The sequence below is a fragment of the Somniosus microcephalus genome, chromosome 5, assembly GCF_052327205.1.
Source record: "Somniosus microcephalus isolate GS21.2 chromosome 5, FLI_Smic_1.0, whole genome shotgun sequence".
Classification (NCBI taxonomy): Eukaryota; Metazoa; Chordata; class Chondrichthyes; order Squaliformes; family Somniosidae; genus Somniosus; species Somniosus microcephalus.
In genome coordinates, this window is record NC_140991.1 from 165,071,582 (window position 1) to 165,097,290 (window position 25,709).

At 45.8% G+C, this 25,709-nt stretch overlaps 1 protein-coding gene across 2 annotated transcripts in view; it reads left to right on the forward strand.

Moving 5' to 3' along the window:
* The window catches only part of LOC147117420 (D-ribitol-5-phosphate cytidylyltransferase-like), a 109,007-nt gene extending 90,944 nt beyond the window's left edge, over nt 1-18,063 (forward strand). Inside the window, exons 3-5 of one of the 2 annotated variants that reach the window (XR_015078448.1) lie at nt 1,033-1,078; nt 2,736-2,885; nt 17,936-18,054. Coding sequence is in view for 1 of the 2 variants with exons in the window: in XM_085988396.1 (XP_085844522.1) it covers nt 1,033-1,078; nt 17,936-18,048 (159 nt within the window). In the remaining variant the exon portion in view is untranslated. Of the gene's footprint in view, nt 1-1,032; nt 1,079-2,735; nt 2,886-17,935 lie in introns of both variants that reach the window. The other variant, XM_085988396.1, reaches the window with a different exon arrangement.
* The last annotated feature ends 7,646 nt before the right edge of the window (nt 18,064-25,709 follow it).

A 25,709-nucleotide genomic window follows, 5' to 3' on the forward strand; every position in this document is an offset into this window, starting at 1 on the left:
AGATATTACCCCTAGAAGTAGTCAATTGCACCACAACAGTTCCAGGACATTGCTCCCACCTACACTTAAGGGGGCTAGCTGCAAATTTCTACAATGTGAACTGGATACTAAGGGTTCTGAAGAAGTGTTTCGACCTGAAACGTTAACTCTGTTTCTCTCTCCACGGATGTTATCTGGCCTGCTGAGTTTTTCCAGCTTTTTCTGTTGTTATTTCAGATTTCCATCATCCACAGTATTTTGCTATTGTACTAAAGGGTAAAATTGGTTGTTGGCAAAAGTGTGAAATAGGCGATAGCGAATTGGCACCTTGTTTTACGTTGTACTCGTATCACCCCCTCATCCTGATTTAAAAAAAAAATAAAAGTAATTTTTCCCCCCATTTACTTCTATGCCTTTTGATGTTGGAGGCATTAGTTGTTGAAGCTTTCACTGAATTTTCATCTTTAGCAAAGCAAAATTGGGAACCCAAGCCATGATCATCTTTGTTTAGTTTTAGAATTGGAAAAAGTGCAACCCTAACCCTACTCTCCCACTTCATTATGAAACATTGCCCTACAATCATTTATAACCATAATGACCAAGAAGGTCCCAGGTTGAATCTCTGGTCTGTGCTGAAGTAGGAGTGCCATTATTGGCCTCGGTGTCCCTGGGCACTGAGGGGAAGAATCTGCTTAGGCTCCTGACCCTGCTCTCATTCCATTGATATCTACTGCTTTTAGAAGAAAGCGTGTAAGAGGAGAAAATAAGAAGGAAAATTGGTGGCAGAAAAAAGAAAAGTCAACATGGAATGTTTACATATAGTAAAGATATGCTAACTGAGGAAACACTGATGTATTCAAAAAAGTAAACACAGTATAACATACTTCAGCTTTGATGTTTGTGCTTAACAACAAAATCAGATACCCAGAATACCATGTGTTTTTTTTTCCATTTGTTTATTTGATGATTTAAAGAAACCGCTTCAGGCTATGATTACATTAGATATAGATTTTCTTTCTGAGATAAACATAATGAAATTTGTCTGCCCTTTAGGTGACATACAAGCGGGACCTCTATGCAGCTGAATCGATCGTCAAGGGTAAGTGCTCAAGTATATGTCAAATTAAGTTGTTTGAACTGCTTTACTGAATTAAATATGCTTTAACTCTGTTCCTAGCGTCACTGAATGTTGGACGTGCTCAGTCTGTGGTGGCAAATTGCGCTGAGAGGTTTTGTAAAACTAGGAACATTATTAAATATCAGTCTGGCAGCAGTCACTGTGATAAACTGTCCACAGATGCAATTGGGTAACTTGAGAGCAGTTATTTAAAACATTGGTCTGAGAACAGGAATTTTGAAGTCCTGGTAAACAGAAGTGTATGCATTTTTTAGCCTAGTTTTCCTAACTTTATTGAACTTGATGGAGACTATTTAAAAAGCAAACAATGTTAATTGAATTCTAACAGAACATCAATTACTACAGTGTTTCCTTGTCAAAGAAATGCATTGACATTTTGGTCAGCTGTGGCTCAGTGGGTAGCACTCTCGCCTCTGAGTCAGAAGGTTGTGGGTTCAAGTCCCACTCCAGAGACATTGAGCACAAAAATCTAGGCTGACACTTCGGGGGTGATTTTATCAATGGGGACGTGATGGAGGCGGGACAGCTGCTTGTCGGGTTTTAGTCCCGCCTCCATCGACATCTGGCCAACCCACGCTAGTTTACCTTGATTGACCTTGTTAAGACCGCCCAGCGGGCTTAGCAGGCCAATTAAGGGAAAGCTGGTGACAGAGATCATCAGCGAATGATGTTTCATCTGTCAAAAATGTACTCAAGACTCACCAAACCTCTTTCCTGAGCAGAAATCAGATGGCTGTTGCATTGGAGAATGCAGCAGCCATTCTGTCATCTCTGCCGTGGAGATGAGGCAGCTCCGCAGCCTAAAGGGATAAAGCCTGGAGGAAGAAGCAAAGGTAAGTAATCTTGTTAAAACACTTCAGACTCACCTCACACACTTACCTCTCCACACTTGCACTCATCACTCACCTGCACACCGGACATTTCGGCCCCGCTGACCCACGGCTCGCCTCGCTGACCCTGGCGAGGTTCGGAACCGTCAGGAAGCCCACACTTTAGGGCTCAAAATAGGGATTAGCCAAAAAACTGCCTGTTAACTACCTGTTAACAGTCAGTTAATTGGCACTAATCCCCTTCCCGCCTCGAGGAGACGGGACCTGGCGTGGGTCGGGTACCCGCCTCCTGGGAAGTTGCGGGTTAGGTACCCGCTCCCAGATTCTGCCATTTTTCCGGCAGTCCCGCCTCCCCAGGGCTGGGAAAATCGCCCCCTTCAGTGCAGTACTGAGAGAGTGCTGCACTGTCGGAGGTGCTGTCTTTCGGATGAGATGTTAAACCAAGGGCCCTCTCAGGTGGACATAAAATATCCCATGGCACTATTTTGAAGAAGAGCAGGGGAGTTATCCCTGGTGTCCTAGCCAATATTTATCCCTCAATCAACATCTAAAGCAGATTATCTGGTCATTATCACATTGCTGTTTGTGGGACCTTGCTGTGCGCAAATTGGCTGCTGCATTTCCCACATTACAACAGTGACGACACTTCAAAAAGTACTGCATTGGCTGTAAAGCACTTTGGGATGTCCGGTGGTTGTGAAACTCGCGATATAAATTGGTCTTTTTCATTCTTTCATTCAAACTAGAAGAATCATTTCTCTTTTCTTCTCTTAAAAATATATATTTAGCATTGAGACCTTCTAACCAAGACTCTAAGAAAATGTACAATAGCAAAATACCGCGGATGCTGGAAATCTGAAATCACCAGCAGGCCAGGCAGCATCGAGGAGAGAGAAACAGAGTTAACGTTTCAGATCTGTGACCCTTCGTCAGAACTGGTAAAAGTTGGAGATGTAACAGGTTTTAAGCAGGTGCAGAGGCAGGGAAGGGGGTGTGGGGGGCGCCGTTGGGGAGGGGAGGAAGGAACTGAAGGCACAGACTGCGCTAGGATTGAACTCAGGAGAGATAAAATGTTGCAAACGGGGATAGTAGAATCACCAACAGCTGCCGCCTGAAAAAATGGGGGGTTATAGTCTGAAATTATTGAACTTAATGTTGAGTCCAGAAGGCTGTAAAGTGCCTAATCGAAAGATGAGGTGCGTTCCTCGAGCTTACGTTGAGCTTCATTGGAACAGTGTAAGAGGCCGAGGTCAGAGTGGGAGTGGAGGGGAGAATTAAAGTGACAAGCGACCGGAAGCTCGGGGTCACCCTTACAGACTGAACAGAGGTGTTCCGCAAAGTGGTCACCCAATCTGCATTTCATCTTCCCCAATGTAGAGGAGACCGCATCATAAGCAGCGAATACAGTATGCTAAATTGCAAGAAGTACAAGTAAATCGCTGTTTCACCTGGAAGGGGTATTTGGGGCCCTGGACAGTGGGAAGGGAGGAGGTAAAAGGGCAGGTGTTGCATCTCCTGCTCTTGCACGGGAGGGTGCCGTGGGGAGGGATGGGGCTGTTGGGGGTGATTGAGGAGTGGACCAGGGTGTTGTGGAGGGAGCGGTCCCTTCGGAATGCTGAAAGGGGAGGTGAGGAAAAGATGCGTTTGGTGGTGGGATCACGTTGGAAATGGCGGAGGATGATCCGTTGAATGTGGCGGCTGGACGGGTGAAAGGTGACGACAAGGGGAACCTTATCGTGGTTCGGGGAGAGAGAAGGGGTGAGAGCAGAAGTGCAGGAAATGGAACGGACACGGTCGAGGGCCGTGTCAACCATGGTATAGGGGAATCCTCGGTTGAGGAAAAAGGAAGACATATCGGAAGCACTGGTATGGAAGGTGGCATCGTCAGAACAGATGCGACGGAGACTGAGAAACTGGGAGAATGGAATAGAGTCATTACAGGAAGCATGGTGGGAGGAAGTGTAGTCCAGGTAGCTGTGGGAGTTAGTAGGCTTGTAGTGGATGTTTGTCGATAGCCTATCGTCAGAAATGGAGATGGAGAAGTCAAGGAAGGGAAGAGAAGAGTCGGAGATGGACCATGTGAAGGTGAGGGAAAGGTGGAAATTGGAATCAAAGTGAATGAAATTTTCCAGTTCAGGGTGAGAGCAGGAAACGGCATCAATACAGTCATCAATGTACCGGAAAAAGAGGTGAGGGAGGGGACCCGAGTAGGACTGGAACAAAGAATGTTCCACATATCCCACGAAAAGTCAGGCATAGATAGGACCCATGCGGATTCCCATAGCAACACCTTTAATTTGGAGGAAGTGAGTGGAGTCAAAGGAGAAGTTGTTCAATGTGAGAACAAGTTCAGCCAGGCGGAGGAGGGTGGTGGTGGATGGGGACTGGTTGGGCCTCTGTTCAAGTACAAGCGGAGCACCCTCAGGCCATCCTGGTGGGGGATGGAATTGTAGAGGGATTGGACGTCCATGGTGAAAAGGAGGCGGTTGGGGCCAGGAAACTGAAAACTGTTAAAGTGGCGGAGAGGTAGAGGTCGGTGCGCCAAACAACAACAGCGCCACCCTTGTCAGCAGGTTTAATGACAATTAAATAAATAAAATGTCCCTGTTTTCAATGAATTAAAATTAAGGCTGGGCTTGAATTTTCGTTTGGTGTGCAGACCTGTACAACAGGGAGAGCTGCAGTTTTAGATTGTCTGCACAACTTGTGTAAATCACAAATAAAAACAGAAAATGCTGGAATAACTCAGCAAGTCAGACAGTATCTGTGGAAAAAGAAACAAAGTTAACGAAATTCCGATGCCTACGGGTGTGTACGCGCTGGAAACTGGCATTTCCGATCTGTCAAGAAAACTCTTGACAGATCCTCCGGCTGCCCTGGAACAGGGCCTCTGCGGGTGGAGGTTTCCGCTTTTTGGAGACCCTCCACCCGCAGAAAACACTTACAATTCTTGCACCTGGTAAGGCCTGCTTTTACCAGGATAAGAGTTGAAAAAAAGTAAAAAAAAATCTTTTCCACTGATTTATCATTTAAAAATATTTTAAAGAAAGGTAAGTTTATTTTTGGCTCCATTAAAAACTTTAATTATTTTTTTCAAAAAATAAAATTTTTGTTTAAAATACTTAATTTATTGTAATTTAAAGTCATTTTAAAAATGTGATTTTTTAAATAAAAATTTATTTAAAGTTTTACTATGTTTTGGGGGTGATCTCTATTCATATATTTGACAGGTCTTCCAGTCAAATGTATGAAGGAAGATTCCCTTCTCTGATTGGCTCCCCATGGCCCACGTGATCCCAGGGACGCTGCGAACTACCTGCGTCTCTGGGATACGTGGGCCCTGCGCACCGGCAGTTTGGAGAGGCCCAGCAACGGAACTCTGCGCCTCCCGGGAGCCTTCCGGTCCAAGCGCAGATTTTTCCAATACGCAGCCCTCCGCCCGCGGGAGACCTGCGATCGGAATTTCTGGGCCATATATGTTTCATCAGAACCATATATGTAAATTACATATGGTTGTACAACTTTTGGCAGTCAGCAATTTCTGTAGACGTCTGGGCATGCTTTTAGGTGGCCTTAGGTCTTTGCAGTGCAAGCACAGCAGTTCTTTGTTTACTTTAATTATTTTCAATTCCATTATCAGATAATGACAGCCTTATTTGTTTTTAATCCCTCAACAGTGCAATATACATATAATATATACAATGTACTGCTACAGGTAGTACATACTTTAACAGTACAACTAAATTTTCTTCAGAAAAAATAGAAGTGTCTTTTATGAGTTTCAAAGCAACTTGCTAGCATTATACTCATTAGATACATTGTACAATACTATATACAAGCAATAATATTTTCTTAATTTTTAGTGAAATAAATCCTAGTATCACTGCCGTTCATATCATGTGGTACAATACCACATGGTCTATTGATCCCTGCCAGCGATGCCCACATTCCATGAACGAATATAAAAAAAGCAAGTGGCAGATTTCAGTGAGGACATCCTTACTGAAGTGCAGACGTCTCACACACTGTTCTGCGCTGAGATTCAGGGCAGGTGAATTGCTCAGTGAACACCCTGGGCGGATAGGGCCTCCTGTGGAGAGCCCACCTCCCCCTCCTTCCTCTACCAGCAGCTTGTCCTGCTCTGCCTGCCCTCTGTTCATTCTCCAGATCATGCTGTATTCCAAAGGGAAACGCTCATCAAAATGGAATACTTACTGCTGGTTATAGAATTACTAAAAAGAGGGGAACAAAAAGACAATGGGTGATAAAGACAGCAACAGGTGTGATAGATTATAAGTAAACAAAAGTCCTATACTATTGAAACCCTAAACTATTATGGCCACATAATTGGCTCCATAGTGCCCGTTATTTGGGCTTTATAAGTGCTGTTTAGGTTCCAAAATGGCATCCGCGGCATGTGCACACTTCTGGTGTGAGCCGCGTCGGATGCCACCTCGGTGAGTGTGATAGTGAGCACACAGGGAGTGTCTGCTGGAAGTACGCAGAGAAGGCAGATCGTGATGTCAATCAGCGTGCAACGCTGATTTAACTCCGCGCTGCCATTTTGGAGCTCAACCCTCCAGCTAATGCTCTCTCTTAAACTCGCACAGCTGAACACACATTGAGTAGCAGGACCGTCCACCACCCCCGCTTTCCCCCTTCCCCCCCCCCAACCCCACTAGCACTATTTAAAGGGATCATCAACTACTTTCTGATTGCTAATTGATTTCTACTGGCTGTTGCTATAAATGAACAAGTGTTTGCTGCTTTCTCAAGTTCTTTTAAAGTTGCTAAAGTCCACAGGGAGTGATGTGGGAGGTGCTGAAAGACTTTGTCCTGACGTCAAGACTTCTGCAGAAACCAGTTGCTCCCACACATGGGTGTACTAGTAGGAATTCCCCTTGGAATACAGCATGATCTGGAGAATGAACAGAGGGCAGGCAGATTAGGACAAGCTGCTGGTAGAGGGGGGAGGGGGAGGTGGGCTCTCCGCAGGAGGCCATATCCGCCCAGGGTGTTCACAGCAATTCACCTGCCCTGAATCTCAGCGAGGAAGTGTGTGAGACGTCTGCACTTCAGTAAGGACGTCCTCACTGAAATCTGCCATTTGCTTTTTTCATATTCGTTCATGGGATGTGGGCATCGCTGGCAAGGCCAGCATTTATTGCCCATCTCTAGTTGCCATTAAGAAGATGGTGGTGCGTTGTCTTCTGGAACCACTGCAGTCTGTGTGGTGAAAGTACTCCCACAGTGCTGTTAGGTAGGGAGTTCCAGGATTTTGACCCAGCGACGATGAAGGATCGGCGATATACTTCTAAGTCAGGATGGTGCATGACTTGAAGGGGAACTTGGAGGTGGTGGTGTTCCCATGTGCCTGCTGCCCTTGTCCTTCTAGGTGGTAGAGGTTGCAGGCTTGGGAGGTGCTGCCGAAGATGCCTTGGCGAGTTGCTGCAGTGCATCTTGTAGATGGTACACACTGCAGCCACGGTACGCCGGTGGTGGAGGGAGTGAATGTTTAAGGTGGTGGATGGGGTGCCAATCAAGCGGGCTGCTTTGCCCTGGATGGTGTCGAGCTTCTTGAGTGTTGTTGGAGCTGTGCTCAACCAGGCAAGTGGAGAGTATTCCATCACACTCCTGACTTGTTGCTTGTAGATGGTGGAAAGACTTTGGGGAGTCAGGAGGTGAGACACTCGCCGCAGAATACCCAGCCTCTGACCTGCTCTTGTTGCCACAGTATTTATGTGGCTGGTCCAGTTAGGTTTCTGGTCAATGGTGACTCCCAGGATATTGATGGTGGGGGATTTGATGATGGCAATGCCGTTGAATGTCAACGGGCAGTGGTTAGACGCTCGCTTGGTGGAGATAGTCATTGCCTGGCACTTGTGTGGCGCAAATGTTACCTGCCACTTATCAGCCCAAGCCTGAAAGTCGCACAGGTCTGCTGCATGCGGGCATGGACTGCTTCATTATCTGAGGAGTTGCGAGTGGCACTGAACACTGTGCAGTCATCAGTGAACATCCCCACTTCTGACCTTATAATGGAGGGAAGGTCATTGATGAAGCTGATGAAGATAGTTGGTCCTAGGACACTGCCCTGAGGAACTCCTACAGCGATGCCCTGGGGCTGTAATTATTGACCTCCAACCACCACAACCATGTTCCTTTGTGCTAGGTATGACTCCAGCCAGTGGAGAATTTTCCCCCCGATTCCCATTGACTTCAGTTTTACTGAAGGGCTCCTTGATGCCACACTCGGTCAAATGCTACCTTAATGTCAAGGGCAGTCACTCTCACCTCACCTTTGGAATTCAGCTCTTTTGTCCATATTTGGACCAAGGCTGTAATGAGATCGGGAGCCTAGTGGTCCTGGCGGAACCCAAACTGGGCAACAGTGAACAGGTTATTGGTGAGTAAGTGCTGCTTGATAGCACTGTCAATGACACCTTGATGTTTGATGATTGAGAGTAGACTGATGGGATGGTAATTGGCCGGATTGGATTTGTCCTGCTTTTTGTGGACAGGACATACCTGGGCAGTTTTCCACATTGTCTGATAGATGCCAGTGTTGTAGCTGTACTGGAACAGCTTGGCTAGAGGCGCGGCTAGTTCTGGAGCACAAATCTTCAGCACGACAGCCGGGGCGTTGTTGCTGCAGCCACAACTGCAAACTCATGCGAGGACCATATTGCCGGTGGCTGTGAAGGTGACCGTGGCCATGAACTTTTATGTGTTTGGCTCCTTCCAGGCTGGAGCTGGAGATATTGGTAATATCTCGGAGTTTGCCATCTACTGTTGGATAAGGGAGGTCACTGAGACTCTATTCCAAGAGTGCTGCCTACATTTCATTTATTCTGGCCAGAGAGCAACAGGCGGAGTGAGCACGCGGCTTCACAAGAATTGCAGGCTTCCATGCAACAGGGTGCCATTGATTGCACACACCTTGCTTTGCAGGCGCCACATGTCAACTCAGAGATGTACCGCAACCGACAGAAATTCCACTCCCTCAACATCCAGCTGGTGTACGACCATACAAAGCATATCGTATAGGTCAATGCCCGATATCCTGGCAGCAGTCATGATGCCTTCATTCTGCGGCAGTCCGCTCTGCCATCTGCATTTGAGCCACCACGACAAACCAAAGGGTGGCTACTGGACGACAAGGGCTATCCGCTGACGACATGGCTCATGACTCCGGTGCATAATCCATGCACATGGGCAGCATGCATACAACGAAAGCCATGCTGCCACATGAAATGTCATAAGATAGCACGATTGGCGTGCTGAAACAATACTTGCGCTGCATGGACTGCTGTGGAGGAGCCCTGCAGTTCTCAGCAGAGCGAGCATCAAGATTCGTGGTGGCCTGCTGCAAGCTGCACAACCTTGCCAGCATGAGGGCACAGCTCTTGTGAGCAGCTAAGGAGGAGGAAGAGGAAGCAACTAGACAGCCCCTTTCTGCCCGGGCTGTCCGTGAAAGACTCATCCGACTGCAATACCAGTAAATGCAACCCCAATTCCACATTCACCAACAGTCGCACACCTTACCTTCACTCTGTTATGACCATCACAGTGTCCAATTGGCCACAATGCAAAAATAAAAGGCAACACAAAATAAATATTCCAAACTAAATTTATAAATCAACGCATGCCATATTGCATACAAAACGTCAACTAATCACCCTAGTGCATTCCCTTATTGCCCGTCTTCTTGTGCCTTTGCATGTCCTGGTGATCCTATGCAATGCTAACCCAATGGCTATAGCATGGCTGATGTAAGGCTGCTGACTTTCACTGGGGGAGACTGCAGATGGCCTTGGAGGACTCCCTCGAGCAGCTCTGGGCCTAGAAGGCCTGGCTTTGGACTGCACCATCTCGGTATGGGCGGCAGCAGTCTGGGCTGGCTGGCTGACGGGCAACAACAAGGGCACTGGCGAAGTGGCAGTGGTGGGAGGACGAATGCTGTCATCCTGAGAGAGGACAGCAGGTTCGTGCTCCACGGAGCCACTGCCACTGCCCGGGGTGGAGCCTCAGCAATCTGTTAGAGGACACCCTGGTATCTGCAGCCATGATGGCAGCAGTCTGAGCTTGCATGGCAGCAAGCTGACTTTGTATGACAGAAGTCTGAGCTTCTACTGCAGCACTCAGATGTTGGCTTGTGCTACAAAAGAAGCTGAAACATCGGCCATCAGATGCTGCATCATAGTTGGGGCCAGAAGTGTGCGAATGGAGTTGGCCACCACTTCCATGCGGAAAGGATAGGCTCAAAACTCTGCGCAAAGCCTGTACCAAGTTGGTGCTGGACTCCTCCGTGCTCCTTGACATTGCACTCAGACTTTCTGGCAGGCCTGCCAATGCACCAAGCATTTCATTGTACATATCCATCAGTGTTCTTCTGTAGCCTGCCCGGTCAAAGTGCTCATCTGAGTCCTCTGCAGCAGAACTCGTGAGCTGACACCTGTGCTACCCTTGCCTGCTGCCCTGGCTGCATGCCATTTGTGCCCGGTGTCTCACCACATGCAGATCCCACCTCTAAGCTATCCTCTTAATTACACAGAGTGTCAGGATCTGAGCTGGTGGCTGCAAGTGTGAAATTGAGTGATGTTGTTTCTTCATCATCACTGTCATTTTTCTCTTCCACGTGTTGCTCTTCCACCACTGCCTGGCCAGGTTGCAGTTCTTTGGTATCTGAAAGGAGAAAGGCACAGGGTAGGGTTGTGGTGCAGGGAGTGGGTAAAGTAAGATGTGCATGCTTACACTATCTGCAGCTTTTAAATCAAAGGCATTATGGGATGAGGGGGAAGTGGGATGTGAGAAGAAGAATTAGGTAAGAGGATATCATCATCTTCAATGGTTTGAGCCCCGCCACTGCCCACAGCCTCAGCGATGGCCCTTGCGATAATGGCCTGCACCGTCTCCACCATCAGGGTAAGGACATGCAGCCGTGCCTGCCCCCTGCCGGTTAGCTCCTGCTGCCTCCAGTTATGTGCCAACATGTCCTGCGAGAGAGTGAAGTGTGTAAGTGTGTGTGCTGCAATCTGTTTGGGTGATGTGCCTGTCATGGTTGAATAGCTGGCTGTGTGTGCCTCCAGTGCAGCATCAGAAACCTTGGAGAATGCGCTGTCCCCTGTTGCGCCATAATTCACTCTTCTCCCTGCTCAGACAGTTCCAGCACCTGCTCTACCCAGAATGCATTTCCCTTTAAGAGGTGCAGGCTGGCTTTAAGTGGTACTTGCCTCTCACAATCTTGGGCCCCCTGCTGAGGCGCACAGCCACTCAACAGCACGGTTAGCCCTGGCTGCACGTAGCAATCATGAAAATTAGCAGGAAGCGCGAAGTTGACGGGCAGCCTGCATCGGAAGCAACAGCCATGGGTTAATCGCGCACTGCGATCCCTGTACTGCTCCACCATTGACAGCCGTGCCTCCAGCTAGCCACACTCACTCCACCATCCAATACAAGAGGCAACCTTTGTTGCCCCAGGCGGTTTGAATTCTTCAGCAGACAGATGTGCTAATTGGCATTGGCCTGTAGAAAGAGAGGTGCCTCAACATTTCTAAAAATATAAAACTGACGCCAGAATTCTGATTTTCAAAAGTAAGCTCCAATTTTCCCCACTTTTTATATTATTAAGGTTTTTATTAACTTTCATCAGCAACAAGACTAAAACCATAAATCCACCCCTGGTGCAACATTGTATTTGCTAATAAAAGTAAGTTAAACTTGTGTTAAATACTCTTCTTCCCTCTGCTGAAATGCTTCCTTGCTTCACCTAATGATTGAAAGCCTGATCTTACAGCCCATCTGCAGTCGGGTCATTTTATTTTAAAAAGCGGATTCACGTACAGCTCAAAATTCACACAACCTAATTTCTCATTTCCTCTCCTGAAATATGTCACTGCCATCTGACAGCAACAAAGTACTTTCTTGCTCACCTGTTGCAGGTAAAACTCGGCGACTCATTCACTTGTAACAGGTTTAATAAGATGACGTACATGTGGTTGTCTACCGATCTCTCCCACCGATTTTTAAAGCTTTGTCCGGCCCCATAGCGGTGGCTGGTGTACTGAGACTTGCCCCACTCCGAAATAACCCCACTCCGAAATGGCCCCGCTCAGACTTGCCCCACCGGGACCGCAGAGTTTCTGTAACACAGGCCCCCGGAACCATTGCGCCAAAGGAGAAGGAGGGACATGCTGTCCTCATCACCATGACAACCGGCTGAGTGTGGCTCCTCTACAGCTTCTGCCTGCAGCACGTGGAACTTCTCACAGGGCGACACGACCAACACATCACCCGTCTCCCTTATCATGTGGCCGCTGCTCCAACTCTTTTGTTAATTTCCAATTGGCTCTGAGGTCGCATAACGCGCAAACTACTCTGACTGCATTCCGGGCGATTGTGTATTGGGCCCTTCCCCCGCTCTCTAGCTGTCTGGTTTTCCAGCTCTGCGCTGCATTTCAGTTGAACTGCGTGGCAGCTGAGGGGCGTGTGCGCAGCCGCGCACCTTAGAGGAGCAGTGCTTACAATACAAAATGGGGAAAACAGTGTGTGGATGTCACAGATCTCCATTTTAGCATCGTTCTTTCAGGACAAAATAATTTTAATAATTTGTTCTTGGAACGTAAGCAACACGGGAAAGGAAGCATTTAGTGCCCATCCCTAGTAACCCTGAGGGCATTTGGAGTCAACCACATAGTGTGCAACTGGAGTCACATGCAGGTCAGATTGGGTCGAGGTGGCAGGTTCCCTTCCCTGAGGACATACCAGTTTGGTTTGACAATTGGACCACTTTCTTGGTTATCTTTTCCTTGTACTAGCCCACGGATCAACAGATGTAGTGAATTCAATTTCACAAGCTGTCATGTTAGGATTTTGAACTAATAGCCTCTGGGTTGCTAGACCAGTACCATAATCACTAGGCTACTATACACTGTCATTGACCTAAAGGTGCCTCATATCTTTCTTCTATCATATTTAATATTAGCAATAACTATAATCTATATACAAATACAGAGGAGTCATTAAGTTTTCTTTGCCCTTTATGCAATAAAAACCTCTGTTCCTTGTACAAGGACATTGACCACATATAGGTTTAAAGATGAGACTGTGGTCCAATCCTTTCATTGAAAACGTCCTACTAAATTTTTCCTTGACTTCAATGGAAAATGATTTTCACAGCCAGTCCTTAACAGATTTTTGAAGGACTTAATGGATGGCACCACATGAAAAGTATACTACGACATGTAACTAACCCAACCATCTCACTCTTGAGCATCTTTCCAAGCAACAAAGCAGCCACCTTTCACGTCTGAGGAGATCTGTCTTTGCTGTCTTTGATTCACTGTGAAGGCAGTCACAGAAGTATGCTGTCTCCTGGAACCAGGTCTTCAGACAAGTTCAAGGATAAGATAGAGTTCTGCCAGTAGCAGTCTATGTGAACACTGCCTTGACTATACAACTAGTTCCTTCCAAGCAGCAGTAGGAGATATCTGCCAAATTTCACAAGCAGCAGTGCAGCAATGAATGAAGTTGGTGGATCACTCTGGATATTCCAACCCACGCATCAGTCGTGTTCCTTGCATCTGGGCTGATGTGCACAGGGAGCAAATCTAGTTTCTTTTAATGAGTTGAACTTGCAATTTCAGGTGGGGTCAACTCTCCTCACTCATTGTATAGTGTGGCAGGAGCACATATTTGATTCCGTGAGCGTTGACTACTCTAGTCCAAGTGCTCATTTTTCATGACTGAACCAATTCTTCTGGTACGTGTCATCAGGTTATTCATCAGGAGTGGGGCATCCACCTTCACTCAGTGTCCACATGTGAAATCTGGAGCAATTGCATAGTGATCAGGACTAGGAGCCTTTGCTGTTTATTTTTCCCTTCCCAGACCAGGGGCCAGTTGTAGCAACTCCACTGCTCCTGCATCTGAAATCAGCTAGTTCCTAACAAATCTAGAATTGAACCAGGAATCTTCATGCTGTTATAAAAACAGAAACATGCTGTTGTGTGGCTCAGTTGCACACTTGGTAGTGCATTTACCAATTGAGCCATTGGAACGGGTTGGTTCTTTTAAGAAAACCATGATTACCCATTACAAATCTATCATCATAAAGCAGGGTTATTTATTTTTTAAGTGAGACAGAGAAAGATGTTACACTTTTTCACAAGAAACAGCACTGTAGTTGGATCCGAGAATAACAGCTATGTTCTATTACTGTCGAGGATAGGATGGCCTCTCGCCTCTCATGATGAAAGAGCACCAGCTCTTCAATCTCAGTCTGCCACTGCAATCTCTATAGCTTCAGGCAATACACCAGCTAATATACAGTTTTAAATTACATACGTAGAGACAAACAAGACACAATCTGGTCCTTCAGTTGTGGTAAAAGGCCAGTAAATTGAACCCTCCTCACCTGTCTTACAATAAAGATTCAACAAAAGACATTGTCCACCAACAAATGAGTGGGTAACAGCATACACAGGTTATGTACAACTTGGGGAAATGTTCCAAACCATCAGAAAATCATTCAACATCAACAAGATTATTGAGATTTCAGCCTCAGCAGAAATAAGCAATACAAGGAGGGTAAAATTACAAAGATGCACTGCAGTTGTGTAATTGTAAGATAGCAGAAGGACAGGGGAGTTAATTTCCTCTTACTGCACTGAGAGTGCATGAAATGAAAATTTATTTTTTTCTCATTTATTTTTCCCCCAAGTGCAGGCTTGAATGGAGGACAGGTCAGCGGTAAGGTAGCCTTATGCATGCCTCCATGCTGAGCATGAGGGAGCACCTCAATAAAATGTGCATGTTAGGAGTGAAAGGGCGCAAAATTCGGCTGCTTTGCGACTGCCGTTAGTGCCTCCATGGGGTGCAAATGGGTTTTCGCCCAGGCGCGGTGATATTAGCGTCCCTTGCTAAATTGGGCTGGGTTTTTGCGACGGCGCTAAGAGTTAGCACCCCGCTCCTGTAGGTAATGCCTCGCTCAGCCGTGCCCGGCGATGATGATGTTGTCAACGTGTGCAGCACCCCGTTAGCTGCAGCTTGAAATTACCTCCCCATTAAGAGCTGGAATAAGCTCGAGTCAAGGCTTGAAGGCTGATTGCTGAACGCAAGTCATCTGAAATTGGGTAGTGCTCTGACAATAGCGCCCCTGCAGCGCTCCACTCAGACCATTACCGCCCCGCTCCATTCCTGGGGTGAAAACGCCCAATTTTGCAACATTTTTCAATGGATTTTGACAGGCGCTAACTTTTCAAAAAGTTAAAAGTTAGCGCCCCAAATATTTACCCCATCTTACATAGGAAATGTAATGAAATGTTTAAAAGGAAAAATCTGCAAATGATAGCCATCTGAAATAAAAAATGGAAATACACAGCATCTGAAATAAAGAAAATGGGTTGTTGATGATGGGCCTCGCTGAAGTAGTAAAGAGTCTTTTCAGTTGCTGTTTGACCTGTTGTGTTTCCAACATTTTCTGCATTTATTTTCACTGGAATTAAATAGGGCTTATCATATGGAAGCTGTCTTACAAGTTTGGGTACATAGTTTCATGATATTTATAGACTTATTACTATGTTGTACTGGAAATAAATAAAAAGTAACAAAGTATGGAAGTATTCCTGAACTAACAACATTAACCAATTCCAGTGCTCAGTTGGGAAAAGGCTCTTCGACACATAATAATTTATTAATACATCTCATGCTCAGGCTTCCTTTTTGACTCTTCCGATGCCCTCCGCCACTTTAACAGTTTCCAGTTTCCTGGCCCCAACCGCCTCCTTTTCACCATGGACGTACAATCCCTCTACACCTCCATCCCCCACCAGGATGGCCTGAGGGCGTTCCGCTTCTTTGTTGAACAGAGGCCCAACCAGTCCCCATCCACCACCACCCTCCTCCGCCTGGCTGAACTTGTTCTCACATTGAACAACTTCTCCTTTGACTCCACTCATTTCCTCCAAATCAAAGGTGTTGCTATTGGTACCCGCATGGGTCCTAGCTATGCCTGCCTTTTTGTGGGATATGTGGAACATTCTTTGTTCCAGTCCTACTCGGGCCCCCTCCCTCACCTCTTTTTCCAGTACATTGATGATTGTATTGGTGCCGTTTCCTGCTCTCGCCCTGAACTAGACAATTTCATTCACTTTGCCTCCAATTTCCACCCTTCCCTCACCTTCACATGGTCCATCTCCAACTCTTCCCTTCCCTTCCTTGACTTCTCCATCTCCATCTCTGGGGATAGGTTATTGACCAACATTCAGTACAACCCCATTGACTCCCACAGCTACCTGGACTACACTTCCTCCCACCCCGCCTCCTGTAAGGACTCTATTCCATTCTTGCAGTTTCTCCGTCTCCGCTGCATCTGCTCTGACGATGCCACCTTACACACCAGTGCTAACGACATGTCTTCCTTTTTCCTCAACCGAGGATTCCCCTCTACCGTGGTTGACACGGCCCTCGACCGTGTCCGTTCTATCTCCCGCACTTCTGCCCTCACCCCTGCCCCTCACTCCCGGAACCACGATAGGGTTCCCCTTGTCACCACCTTTCACCCCACCAGCCTCCACATTCAACGGATCATTCTTCACCATTTCCGCCACCTCCAACATGATCCAACCACCAAACGCAACTTCCCCTCCCCTCCCCTTTCAGCATTCCGTAGGGACCGTTCCCTCCGACACCCTAGTCCACTCCTCTATCACCCCCAGCACCCCTTCCCCTTTGCCCGGCACCTTCCCATGCAAGTGCAGGAGATGCAACACCTGCCCTTATACCTCCCCCCTCCCCACTGTCCAGGGCCCCAAACACCCCTTCCAGGTGAAACAGCGATTTACTTGTACTTCTTGCAATCTAGTATACTGTATTCGCTGCTCACGATGTGGTCGCCTCTACATTGGGGAGACCAAACGCAGATTGGGTGACCGCTTTGCGGAACACCTCCGTTCAGTCCGTAAGGGTGACCCTGAGCTTCCGGTCGCCTGTCATTTTAATTCACCGCCCCATTCCCATTCAGACCTCACCGTCCTCGGGCTCTTGCATTGTTCCATGGAAACCCAGCGTAAGCTCGAGGAACAGCATCTCATCTTCCGATTAGGCACTTTACAGCCTTCCGGACTCAATATCGAGTTCAACAATTTCAGATCATAACCTCAGCCCCTATTACATTTTTATGGAAATTTTTTATCCACACCTTTGTTTTGTGCCCTGCCCCCTTTTTTCCTCTCCCACATGGCAGCTGTCTCTCATTCTGCCAGGCAATTTCACACCTCATCTAGAGCCGTCTTTTGTCTCTCCACTAGTCCTATCACCATCTCGTCTTGTTTTGAATACCTCTTAATGTCTCTTCACTTCTCTTTTGTTCTTTCATCCCCATTTCCCAGCCCCCAAACTGGCCTTTTAATCTGTTTCATTTCTTGTGTTTTTTCAGTCCTGACGAAGGGTTTCGACCTGAAACGTTGACTCTATTTTTCTCTCCACGGATGTTGCCTGGCCTGCTGAGTTTCTCCAGCATTTTCTGTTGTTATTCCTTTTTGAGTTCCCAATTTGAATACATGCATTGTATGAAAAAGTCTAGTTCAATTATGTCATACAGGTTCAGTATCAGCAGGTGCAGTAAATTTTGACAGCTCTGTTAGATTCCCCAATTTACACTCCGTTCAAATAAGACTGTATGGGGAGTGGAGTCTCGTAATTCCATCGCATCAGTCACACATGGCCACTAGGGTGAGGTACCAGAGGGGTGCGGACAACTGTGGAACTGTACTGCAGCAAGAATCACTGCCTTCAAGAGAAGAAGGGAGAAAAGATGACCAAAAACACATTCCTGGGAGCATGTTTCTGGCCTACATACTTTCTTGGGCATAGGGGGTATCTAGGAGAAAATGAAGGGGAAATGTTCATTAAAAGGAGGAGAATAAAACATTTTTCACTGAGAAAGTAGTAAAAAAAAACTTATATTAATTTGTCTTTTTCCCCATAGAAAGTCTTTCTAAGAATGTTTGTATCATCACTGGAATGCAGGAAGAACTAATTCAATTGGGCTACTTACTACAAGAGGCTTTGCAACTGGTGATGAAGGTCAGTCAAATTTAGTGTTTGTGAAACATTGTGACATGTTATGTATTCATTCTTTACATACTGAATTGCTTGTCACACTGTAGTACGGCTTATAGCATCAAAATGGTCCCATGATCCATTGAATGTCACAGCCACACCATGAGCCACTGAATCTCACCCTATTTCACATGAATGGGCCAGCTGTATGTACATCATTAAGCATAGTCTTGTATTGCTCCACCATTGTAGAAATACATTGTAGCATGAAAGCAAGTTTCTTCTTTGTCAAAACACTGCTAAATAATAATAAACGCATGCCTAGTGTATAAATGGAATATATGTGACGGCAGAGTATTTAATTAAGATGTATCTAGTTTGTGAGTTGACAGTTGTAACTCTTTGATGACTATGCTCTTATTGTTGACTGGTCACTTGTTAAATGTTGTGCATCGAGTACCACATTGTTACACATACGAGGGTAGAAAGCCTGGTGACGCCATTGTGCTGCAGGAGGTCCTGCTGCTTTGATCCTACTATGATCCTGTCCTAAATCCTGGGGGCGGGGCTATTGCCATTCTGCGCGTTGGCACCTGCGCCTGTAGTGGCGCTACAGAGGCATCCACCCAGCATAAGTGCCAGAATCTCAGAACGGCACCTTGTCACTTTGAGAGACAGAGAGAGCCACAGGTTGGTCTGGCTGAAGAGGAAAAAGTAGGCAAATATTCTTCTTCGTCGCTTCCTCGTAGGCCCAGCAGTTAAAATGGCAGCAGGCGGGATCACACTGGTAACGGAGAGGGAAGCATGGCACTGCCATTTTAACCACTCATTCCTGTCAGGCGGGCAGTGTTATAGTTGGCCATGACAAGTTTTGGACATTTTGAAAGTACATCTTCATGTAGTGGGATATATTCGCAGTGCTAATTGCCTAATTATTATGCCAAAATCATATTGGTAAAGAAACTGATTTATGAAAAGACACCAACTTTTTATAATATACATATAGTTTCAGAGCAAAAATAGCCAGCTTTATGCACATCCCTCCAATTTTTTGCTTGAATTTTCAAAGATTAGCTCACAGTTATCAATTTGCATTAGTGCTGTTAATAAAGCAGAACATATAATTTAATATTTAAACACACCATTAAAACTACACATAGAGACTGAAATTATATTCTGTGAATACTAGTGGGACATAGGAACAGGAGTAGGACATTCAGCCCCTCATGCCTATTCCGACATTCAATTAGATCATGGCGTACCTGTACCTCAGCTCCATTGACCCACCTTTGATCCACATCCCCCGATACACTTACCCAACAAAACTCTGTTGATCTCAGTTTTGAAATTTAAATTGACGCATAACCCTTAGCCTTTTGGGGCGAGAAATCCAGATTTCTACTACCCTTTGTGTGAAAAAGTGCTTCCTTACTTCATTCCAAAATGATCTAGCTCTAATTTTACGATTTTGCCCCCTTGTTCTGGATTTCCCCCACCGGAGAAAATAGTTTTTCTGTATACCCTATTGAATCTATTTATCATTTAAAATACTTTGATTAGATCGCCCCTCAACCGTCTAACCTCAAGGCAATATAAGCCAAATTTATGCAACCGATTGTCATAATTTAATCCTTTAAGCCCTGTTATAATTTTGGTGAATCTGCGCTGCATCCCTTCCAAGGCCAGTATATCTTTCCTGAAGTTTGGTGCCCAGAACTGAATGCAGTACTCCATTGAGCAGACATTTAATGCGTTCTTATGGCATTCCTTGTTTCTTATTTTGATGGAGATGCTAATCCATTTTTACTAGGCAGGTTAACAGTCCTATGTTAATATTTGTAATTTCAAGACAATATTAACAGTCTCTTTTTGCTAATGACTAAGGTTCACTAGTTGACTATTTGAGCTGTATTCTAGGAGCTCTTTGTCCCGTGGGCTAATACTTACTGAGGCTTGACTAAGAATGCTCACTTCAGTAGTGACCATTGATAGTCATGGTTGACAGCACGACAGAAATTGTCACGCTTAGCCGTAGTTTACATTTCAGCTTCCGGAAAGCAATATAGCTTCAATATTTTTTTTTTTTTAAATAGATATATATATTATGTTTTCTGCATCAGCAACCTAGCCAGTGTGCGCTGAGTTTAGAACCACACATTCGCCAGGAATTTCTTCGGATCTTCTCCCGCTCTGCCACCATAACTTTGGCAGAAATTCAGCAGTAAACCCTGATGCGAAGCGGCAGACATCCTGAAGAACTTCCTGGTAATTGTTTCCATATGCTGTCAGTTTCGAAGGACTGTACATTATACTTATAAGTGCGTTCTGGAGAATAAGTTCCTAGTAGCCTGGAGTTTAGTTTGCATCCGGGAATTTAGATGGCTCATTTGCGATCAGTTTTTGTAGTTTCATTTAAATTGTGCTTAAATCCAGAAGCTATTTAATAGCAAATAAATTCACTTGCTACCAAACCACACATTCCTTCATTTAGGATGAATTATGTTGATTTTGCAAACTGCATGCCATCCTTGTCTGAGAAATTACTTGCAAAAGCAGATGTAAGATTAATTCTCTCAGTTTGTCATAATTTTCTGTGAATCTGCATTTTGTAATACACTTATCGACAGAATTGAATCTGAGTATGTAGATTATATTGTTGGCGCCCACCATGTCCGATATATATTGCGTTAAACATCATGGGGGTAGATCTTGATATTGTGCGATAGTGTAAAACAGATAAAAGTGAGTTGGCAGCTCATTTTATATCTCTCACGATTTTTATTTCCATTGAAGTCAGATGCAAACAAAAATTGAGAGATGTAAAATGGACATTCGATAAGGTGCCACACAAGAGGTTGTTAAACAAAATTAGGGCTTATGGGATTGGGGATAATATACTAACATGGATAGAGGATTGGTACCGCAAGGATCAGTGCTTGGGCCACAGTTATTCACAATCTATATCAATGACTTGGATGAGGGGACCAAATGTAATATATCCAAGTTTGCTGATGATACAAAGCTAGGTGGGAATGTAAGTTGTGAGGAGGATGCAAAGAGGCTACAAGGGGATCTAGACAGGTTAAGCAAGTGGGCAAGAAGATGGCAAATGGAATATAATTTGGAGAAATGTGAAGTTTTGGTAGGAAAAATAGAAAAGCAGAGTTTTTTAAATGGTTAGAGATTTGGAAATGTTGGTGTTCAGAGGGACCTGGAAGCTAATATGCAGGTACAGCAAGCAATTAGGAAAGCAAATGGCATGTTGGCCTTTATTACAAAAGGATTTGAGCATAAGAGTAAAGACGTCTTACTGCAATTATACAGGGCCTTGGTGAGACCACACCTGGAGTATTGTGTTCAGTTTTGGTCTCCTTACCTAAGGAAGGATATACTTGCTATAGAGGGAGTGCAACAAAGGTTCACCAGACTGGTTCCTGGGATGGGGGGATTGTCTTATGAGGAGAGATTGAGTAGACTAGGCCTATAAGGGGAAGAATTCAGTTGTTTGCGCCTCCCGTTAGCGCCTTAAGAGGGCGCCAATTGGGGCGCAAAGCAACTAGCGCCCGGGCGGGAAATTAACTAGACACTTTGCGGCGGCGTTAAACACTACCACCACGATCTCCTGCGCCGGCAGATCGTGACGTCAGTTGAGCGCGCAACGCCCCGTTAGCGCCCCGGACCGGACATTGAGTGGCGCCCCCTCCCTTACCGCCTGCCGCTAGCAACGACAGGTTCAGGGGAGCGTTATGCTGTCAGAAAGGGACTAGGGGAGCCCTATTTAAAGGCGACCGCTTCCTGCCTTTTTTTATCGGTGACATTTTTGCACCACACATTCTGAGAGAGAGAGAGAGAGACTTCTGGAGAGATTCAACGCTGTGTGGAGGAGTTTTGAATGCTGAGCAGCACTTTGCAGGTTTATTTTGATTTGCCCTTCCTTGCTTCGCCAGTGCTCTGAGGTAGCACCTCGCTCCTCGGCCTTTGCGCCTTAAGACAGGTGTGAAGTGCCTGATTTAGCGCTCCAATCACCTCCAGTGGCGATAAAAGCCAAGTTTGCTGTCGGAGACGATAATTAGCGCCAGGCGCTAAACTTTGCACACGGCCAATAATGGCGCCCCAAACGGGGCGATACTGAATATTTCCCCCATAGTCTCTAGAGTTTAGAAAAATGAGAGGTGATCTCATTGAAAAATACAAAATTCTTACAGGGCTTGACAGGTAGATGCAGGGAGGATGTTACCCCTGGCTGAGGAGTCTAGAACCAGGGTTCGCAGTCTCAGAATAAGGGGTCGGCCATTTAGGACTGAGATGAGGAGAAATTTCTTCATTCAGAGGGTCGTGAATCTTGGGAATTCTCTACCCCAGAGGGCTATGGATGCTCAGTGGTTGAGTATATTCAAGACAGAGATCGATAGATTTTTGAATATTAAGGGAATCCTGGGATATGGGGATAATGCAGGAAAGTGGAGTTGAAGTAGAAGATCAGCCATGATCTTATTGCTTGAAGGGCTGAATGACCTACTCCTGCTCCTATTTCTTATGTTCTTATGGTGTGGTGGTTCTTAGTTTCCATAAGTGAATTTATGACAGAAGCAGTGGTTTTCTGAAAATATCAATTAATTCTAATAGGTGGTTGTATCTAATTAATTATAATCCTGTTGCAGCTTTCAAACAGTAAAACGGCCTGCCCACATTAGCTATAAGTTGATTTCAGAGCTGGCATAAACAAACTGCGTAATTTGGTAAACCCTGCAAAAGGCATTTGGCTTAATCGTTGGTATCTTCCTTTTGAAGGAGAAATTAGTCGGATGGGAAGTGAGGGAAAGTGAGCAACATCATAAAGCATCTGCCAGTAAAAATATTTCTGATAGACAATAATGTCGTTTGCATATGCCTTTCAGCTCAAAATGCAATCATTATATTTAAAATTATTCTGAGAGGTAGAAATAGAGAGAAGAATTGGCAGAAGACTTTGGCAGGGAGACAGGTTGAATGCCATTCAGTGTAGCCAGGGAAAGGGTGGGTATCCTTGAGATTAAAGCCAATTTGACAGCTTTATGTTGGAGGAATTGAAGGCTTTCCCCTGACTTTAACATTATTTTTAAATTCCAAAAAAAGCCACCGAATCCCCAAGTTACACATGCATTTTTCCAATAAATCATCTTGAAATGTAGAGTTAAAACTGTCAACATCTGGAAAAAGAAGAATGTAAGTGGAAGCAAAATGTAAAAACCACTCAGTCATTGCTGATGAAGCTTTGACAGTTTGACACAACTATTGACTGATCTGGACCACATTTCTGTACTTGTTTTGCATCTTGGCAAATCGCTTCGCAGCCCTGACTCAAATCATGCTCATTTGTGCATAGATCAATGTAGCAATGCACGAAACATTGGAAAAAATAATGGATGGTCAGGAAGTGAATTACAGGCATATATGGAGGCCCTCTAATTGGTTCTAGGGCTGGTGTGCTTGAGTGACTACATCACTCATGCACATACTTGTCTTCAAATCCGACTGGGACTGCAGGCACGTCTGACAAATTCACCCCTGAGCATCCATTATTCAACATCTTTGAAGCCACATAGTTTGCATTTGCTTTGGTAACATTTTATATTGAATAATAATGTATAATTTAGTTTTACTAGGACAAAACACTTGAAGGCAAAAATACTGAGCATTGTTTTGAGGGGGCCCCCATGAGATCCATTAAGGGTGATTTTCATATAATCAGTTGTTTGAGTTTCAACTTGAATTTTGGATATAGACTTTATGCTTCATTTTGCTATATTTATACTTTTTGTGTTACATATGATTGTAAGAATTAGGAGCAGGAGTTGGCCATACGGCCCCTCGAGCCTGCTCCGCCATTCAATAAGATCATGGCTGACCTTTGACCTCAACTGCACTTTTCCCACCCTATCTCCATATCCCAGGATTCCCCTAGAGTCCAAAAATCTATCTATCTCAGCCTTGAATGTACTCAACGACTGAGCATCCACAGCCCTTTGGGGTAGAGAATTCCAAAGATTCACAACCTTCTGCATGAAGAAATTCCTCCTTATCTCAGTCTTAAATGGCCGCCCCCTTATCCTGATTCTATGCCCCCTAGTTCCAGAATCTCCAGCAGGGGAAACAACATCTCAGCATCTACCCTGTCAATCCCCTTAAGGATCTTATATGTTTCAATGAGATCACCTCTCATTCTTCTAAACTCCAGAGAACATAGGCCCAATCTACTCAATCTCTCCTCATAGCACAACCCTCTCATCCCAGGAATCAATCTAGTGAACCTTCTTTGCACTATCTCTAAGGCAAGTATATCCTTCCTCAGATAAGGAGACCAAAATTGTGCACAGTACTACAGGTGTGGTCTCACCAAAGCCCTATACAATTGTAGAAATATCTCCTTACTCTTGTAGTCCAACCTCCTTGCAATGGAGGCCAACATGCTGTTTGCCTTCCGAACTGCTTGCTGTACCTGCATGCTAACTCTCTGGGGGAGAAATTCGGTTGATAGCGCCACCGATTAACGCCTAAAGAGGCTGAGAAGTGGGGTGCTAGCCAATTTCCGGGCGGGCGCAAGACGCCTAGCGCCTCGCCCCATATTGAGCATGCATTTAGCGCCAGCGCTAAATCTTAGCGCCCGCTCATGGGCGCAGGCTGATTATGACGCCATTTGAGTGTGCAACGCCTTTTGGGCGCCCCGGACCGGAAATTCAGTGGCGCCCCCCTCCGTAGCGCCTGGCGCTAATAGTGACAGCTTACCTGGGCCTTACCAAGTCGCTCTCGGGCTGGAGGAGCGTTATTTAAAGGGGACTGGTGTGGTTTAAAAGCGGCAGCCATTTTTGGATCACAACTTCTTCGAGAGCTACAAAGAGTTGCTGAGCTGCACACTGAGAGCCATTTGACCACTGAGCCAGCGCAGGCAGACGATCTTCAGCCTTCTGACCATCACCTTGCTGTTGGTGAGCCTTGACAACGGGGAACCTTCCTGTGGGCACTTATTATGGGGGCTGCATTGGAGGGGAACGTCCTGCTGCTGAATCATTTGGAAAGGGCACTGAGACACAGGGAGAGGGGGGACGGGCATGGCCAGACGGAGGAGGGCCAACGGATGTCGCCACAGCAGACCTTACGCTGGCAGGGTTATCCGACAGCAGTTTTCCTACATGAACATGCCGGAGGAGCAGCGTGTCAGAAGGCTGCGATTTAGAAAGGAGGTGGTGACTGAGCTGTGCCAGCTGCTTCAGCCAGATCTGCAGCCTCAGATAAGGTGCAGGACATCTCTGTCGGCGGCTGAGAAGATGGCTGCTGGCCTGAACTTCTATGCGAGCGGCTCTTCTCAGGCTGCATGTCAGAGGCTGATCAGAAGTAGCTTCTAGGCCCCTCTCACGGAATGCTTGCTGCCATTCCAAGAACAGGAATGGAACCGGTCTGATACCCCCAAGCCTGTGAAGGGCAAGATGCATGTAAATAGCAGGCATGGCCATTGTAAATGAAGAAAGTGTTTCATTACACAAAATGTGGTTCCTTCAAACATGAGAAAGCTATGGCAACAGAAAGCAAAACTAATACACTGACACATAACTGTTTCTCACACCCGGGAGACTGTCCAAAACATAAATCACATTCCGACCATCTTCCTTGGCCTTGATTCCACTGCGCCAACCAAAGCATCCAATGCCCCATCAGTGAGGCGT